Source organism: Phalaenopsis equestris, unplaced genomic scaffold (assembly GCF_001263595.1).
Source record: "Phalaenopsis equestris unplaced genomic scaffold, ASM126359v1 Scaffold000450, whole genome shotgun sequence".
NCBI lineage: Eukaryota > Viridiplantae > Streptophyta > Magnoliopsida > Asparagales > Orchidaceae > Phalaenopsis > Phalaenopsis equestris.
Genome location: NW_018164891.1, coordinates 635,379 through 640,911, shown reverse-complemented (window position 1 = coordinate 640,911; position 5,533 = coordinate 635,379). Strand labels below are relative to the sequence as shown.

The 5,533-nt window shown below is 40.4% G+C and overlaps 1 protein-coding gene across 1 annotated transcript; it reads right to left on the bottom strand.

The window, feature by feature from the left end:
- Nucleotides 1-1,063: 1,063 nt before the first annotated feature.
- LOC110027831 (zinc finger CCCH domain-containing protein 2-like) lies at nucleotides 1,064-2,750 on the bottom strand. Its single transcript, XM_020729428.1, has one exon. It carries the CDS (start codon nucleotides 2,613-2,615, stop codon nucleotides 1,512-1,514), a length of 1,104 nt encoding a protein of 367 aa, XP_020585087.1. The 5' UTR covers nucleotides 2,616-2,750; the 3' UTR covers nucleotides 1,064-1,511.
- Nucleotides 2,751-5,533: the final 2,783 nt, after the last annotated feature.

The following is a 5,533-nucleotide window of genomic DNA, read 5'->3' as shown; positions in this document are numbered from 1 at the left end:
CATGTATTAAGCGTAATGAATTATAATTGTGATTGACAAATTAATTAACACTTTTAAAAACAACAAACTAATTTAAGTTATCTAAAGAATAATAATAAATCATGATCCAACAATCAAAATATTCTATAGCACAAATGGAAAAGCTACTTTAGTAAAAATTAAACAAGAATAACAAATATACATTAATTATAACATCAATTTTGTCATAATATTTCACTTGAGTGATCCAGTCTCATCAATTAACTTATAACCGCCGAATTTTACATAATAAATTATTTCATATCAACACCTAAATTTGAATTTTTACATACATCCATTGCATACAAGTGAAAAGTCATCTTTAAATAAAAGTTGTAAAAATATAAAATTTAACTTCACGTTCAAAAATTGGGTGGTCCGATTGCATATTATCACGGATAAAAAGTCTCACGTCGGTTAAGTATAGGGCCGAATAAGAGTATTTAAGTCTTGAGCTGCCCACAAGGCCACCACCCAGAAGAGCTCTTTTGAGATGTGACAAGTGATATCAGAGCATTCTATTGTCTGCCAAATGTGTGCTCTCCATGGTCCAATAAGCCCCTCAAAAAAGTCGATCCGTGACGAGGACATCACATGATTGGATGGAAAAAAATATCACGAACAAAAGCCCCACAAAGACTTAGGTGTAGAGCCGAAGAACATTATTTGAGTCCTGAGCTGCCCACCACACCAAAAAACTCTTTTGAAAAGTCCATATAACTTTCAGTGCCAAAAAATATGAAATCAAGTTAAAAGGCACCTCCTCACTGCCCCTCTAACAGGCAAAGAAAAACAACAAACAAAACAAGATCTTGTTCCCAAAAAAACCCAAACATTGTCCGAATCTACAGATTTGGACAAAATAATATCACAAAGAATATGCCATTCTAGAACCTCCAATCCACTACTACAAGAAAGCCCCATAAATACTACAACCCAAAAACAACCATTAAATTCACTTCAAATTTCTTCGCTAAAATATTAACAAGACAAGGTTTGATTCATAAAAACTGCTTCAAAGTTCATACACAATATTCACTTGAAATGCAAACAATAAAAATTACAATAACAACACAATTTACAATATAATTTACAGATTACATCAATATTTAAAACTCCGAACAGAATAAAATAGCGAAAATACAAGGGTAATAGTAAGCCACACCTTGGGAAGCTTCAGTTCCAAAAATGACGGTTAGATAGTTTCTGAAATAAGAATTGCTGCAATGAGAAAGCTACGAAATTTCATTTGCTATCTTCGATCTGCTGCCACTCACTCCCATCATTAGATCTCCGATATGAATATTTCACAAAACACTACTTCGCTTTAAATATCTTATCATCAGTCTCCAAACTCTCATAAATTTACATCCTTTTCTAATGAATTATAACTTCAAAATATTTCGAAAATATTCAAAAAAAAAAAATCATGAACTCCTATGTTTTGCTGCAAATACCCGTTTTAGCACCCCTCTGGAGCGCTGGTTAATCTTTCACCACTTCACAAGTTCCGAAACCCACCCGATATCAGGAGCTGAGCCGACCTCAACATGGCCGAGCCCACTCTCCCTGCTCAGCCTCTCGTACATCTTAGCCCTAAGCGCTCTACCGGATTCAACCCTCTCCACCGGCTCTCCACCCTCGTTAAACCCCTCAGAACCCATTGATTCCCCTTTAGCAACTGCAGCGGAAGCCAGTGCCCTCGTTGGTGTTGATGGCAAGCTACAGAACCCTGGTTTCATCCTCAGCGCACTCCCTCCTCCCTGCATCCCATCCCAAGAAGAACATGGAACATTTTTTACCTTACTCAACTGCAGCTTCCTCAGCGACGCCAACACCTCGTTCACCGGCGACACCACCGGCCACGAACCACGCCTAGCCGGCGATATCGGCGGCGAATCTGCAGTCGGCGACATCGGCGGCGAGATCAGCGAATAGTTCGGCGAGGAGGAGATCAGACCCTTTCCAAAATAAGCATCTACCGCATGTGCCCTCATAGGAGATCCGTCATAAGACTCCAGAACAGCCCGCGGGCTCTGTTTCTGCGGTGACGGCAGAACACGAAGCTGCTCCGGCGTGTGAGCGAAGAAGCACACACGGCGGCGACATGCCGTACCGTCCTTGCAGGGTTGGGTTCGGTACCTAGACGGGTGAAGCCAACACTCAAACACACCGTGAGCGTACTCACAGGCGTCGCCCCTCTTACAGTTCCCCTTGCGAAAATCAGGGCACGCCGTGCCCGAATAGAGGTAGATCTTCGGATCACGGCGGCGAGCCTTTTCGCCAGGATGAGCATACGGGCACTCGGTCCAATCGTGAGATCGACCGCGAGCACATCGCCGGATTTTGAACTCGTACATACGAAACTCATCACAGGAGTACGCATCGATGGGCGGATCAGCGAGATCGGCGGCATCGTCCATGTCCGCCGCTTCGTTGGAGGGCAGATAACGCTGAAGCGAGGCCATCACGGCGTCGCTCAGTAAGTAATCACCAGCCACACAACCACCCAAACTGCTAGGTGTAAGTTGATCGTCGGACATCGACCATGGAGGCACGTCGACCATCAGATTGTGGTGTATCCCTTCTCCCATCATTCTCTCTCTCTCTCTCTCTCTCTCTCTCTCGCTCTGCTTTACCCTCTGCGTTCTTCCTCTTCTTCACGAGAGAGCAGAAGATGGTTCCAGAATATAAGCAGGATGGTGACAGGTTAGGGCTAACCTAACCAGTGTTAGGTGTGCCATACTAACGTGGTTGATGCTGTGTGGGTTTATTTTAGTATGGGGAGGGCGGGGGGTGGGCGGAAATAGAGGGGAAGAAAGTGGGACACGTGGAAGAAGGTGAGGGATTGTGTCAGGCATTTTAAAGGCGAGTTGGTCTATGGGATACCCGGCAGAAAGGACACGGTGTCGTTGCAACGCTCCATTTAGCGCAGCAGCTCCACGCCCAGCCACGGATCCATTTATATATATATATATATTTATTTATTTATTATATATATATATATATATACATATATCCATATATCTATATATCTATATATTTTTTTTTATTTAGAAAAAAGTTTGACTGAGTGGATATAATTTGAGGAAAAACAAATAATCAATAATAAAATAAAATATGTAACGATGTTAGAATTCAACAGAAAATTTTTTCTCCGTCTCATCGTGGACTAACGGGAGAGACACATGCAAAATATTCAAATTTATATTTTTTTTTAAATTTAATCTTATTGTTTATATATTATATAAATAAAACATTAAAATTATTTAAAGTTATCAGTTAATTTTTTTATAATATATATAACGAAAATTTTTTTGAATTCAAATATGGGGGAATTCATACCTAATTTTTAAGGGACAGCTTATTTAGTGCGGCGGCGTATTGAAAACGCCTAAATTTAGTGCGGCGGCGTATTGAAAACGCCTAAATGTATATATTAGAAAATTAGTTCAATTTGAGTTAAATCAAGCTCATATCAAATCATTAAACAACTCTTGTAAGATTTCCGGACATATTTAGAAGGTCAAATGAACGTAGAATCTAACAAGCCTGTAGCCGAGATGAGTATCTCGACAAGAAGAATCTAGCGAGCACAAGATTGCCCAATTCTGACAAAAGTCGTCTGATCGATGGGAGCTCTCCGGACCGTCCGATCAAAGTGGTTCATATTTTTCCATTATTTGCACCTATAACACTATAAATAGAATTACACCCTCTCATAAGAGGACCAGAGTTTGAAGCTTGAGATGGAACTTGAAGCTTTAAGAAGAAGCAGAAGTCCATCACCACTCATATCATCGTCGTTCACCACTGACCGTCATCGATTATAACCAAACACGGTTGACCACTGCCGACGACCACCACATGTAGGCCTCCACCAATCACCATCAGTTGTCGTCGACTTCTTACAACAAGTTTATTCACACGTCAAGTTTGTAATATGAAACTGTGTAACACTTTTCCCGTCTGTGGGATAAATGGTCTCAGTAATCATCAACTTATAGTTGATTTTTTCAACTGGGTTAGACCTCATGGTTTTTTCCCTTCAATGGCTTCCAACATAAAAACTTTTGTTATTACTACTGGTTATTTTATTTTATCTGAGTGTGTTGAATTCTCATGCAATGCTAAGACGATAATTCATTATTCCACCGCTTTGAATTTTCTAGCACGCAACATATCTACATGCTTGACAACTAAACATTCATATTTATTGCATATCACTCATTTTTTTAACATCATGTTAAAATTTTACCATCATTATTCTTCTAAATAAAAATCATTTCATATATAAAATTACAAGAAAACTGTTGTATACATTCGAATTGTCAACACGAATCTCAAAGCAATTCAACGACCCAGGATGGTAGACGGGGATCTGAATCGTTCATTCAAAGACTGACCACTCGGTCAAAGTCAATCAACACACTATCATTGGAGGCGCAATTGACGGACCACGCTTGCAGCCTCGGTTGCCTAAAGGCTCCTTACAAGGGCGTTCGATCGCAATCAGTCGACAGACGCGAACGTCATTCAACCAGTCTTCTAGGTCAACTAAACCCAAGCGAGTCGACAGACTGGTTACTGTCATATTCAAATTTAAATTATAACACAGATTTAACACTAAATCAGCATAATTAATCGTATTAAGGGATGTTGGCTTAACCATTTCATTTTTTCTGTAATTGTACAATTCAACTCTATAAAATGGACACAAAAAAGATGAATAAAAAGACTTTTTCCCGATTTAAGTACACCAATTGTCCTAATTACTCTCTATATTTCTTCTTCTCTCAACTTTAACTCTTGAGATAAATTCACAGCGGATAAATTACAATTCAACAATACTTATAAATATAAATATTAAATTTTGATTATTAGACATAAAAAAATACGTCAAAATTGCGTGACATATAAATGTAAAATTCCTCACATTAAATTTTTTTTTCTTTTCCAAATTTCGATAGTACAAAAATCACTCCAACTACATTTCAATCCACCGGTTGTAATATTAATGTTGACTGATTGACTCGAACCGAAGATAGCTATTACGTACAACTCCCCATATTTCAAGATTACCACCAGCTTTAATCCATCAGTTTTGGCCGTCCGTCAGAAAATCAACGGCTGTGAGGAGAGATCAAAAAGTACCTCGTCATTTGCGCAAAGACAAAATACAGCGGTCCAACAAAACCGGGCTCGACCGGCCGTCGGTTGTTTGCCATGCCACGTGGACCGATCCAACGACTGCCCATGTGACAAGATCATGACTGGAATGCTCCGCCACATGGGTCGCCATAAACCGGGCCCCGGATTGGGTCCCGCTTTTTACCAAGTCCGCACCGGATGGTGTAGCCTTCAATACTGCCGCGTTGGATGTTTCTCAATACTCGTGCAAATCCTCATTGGGCGACAGGATGATGCTCTCTGGCGGGGGGTACGGGAGCAGGTTGGGGAACAGGAAGGGCTACACGGGCATTGCTGAAGCTGTAAGAAATCGATCGGCACGGAA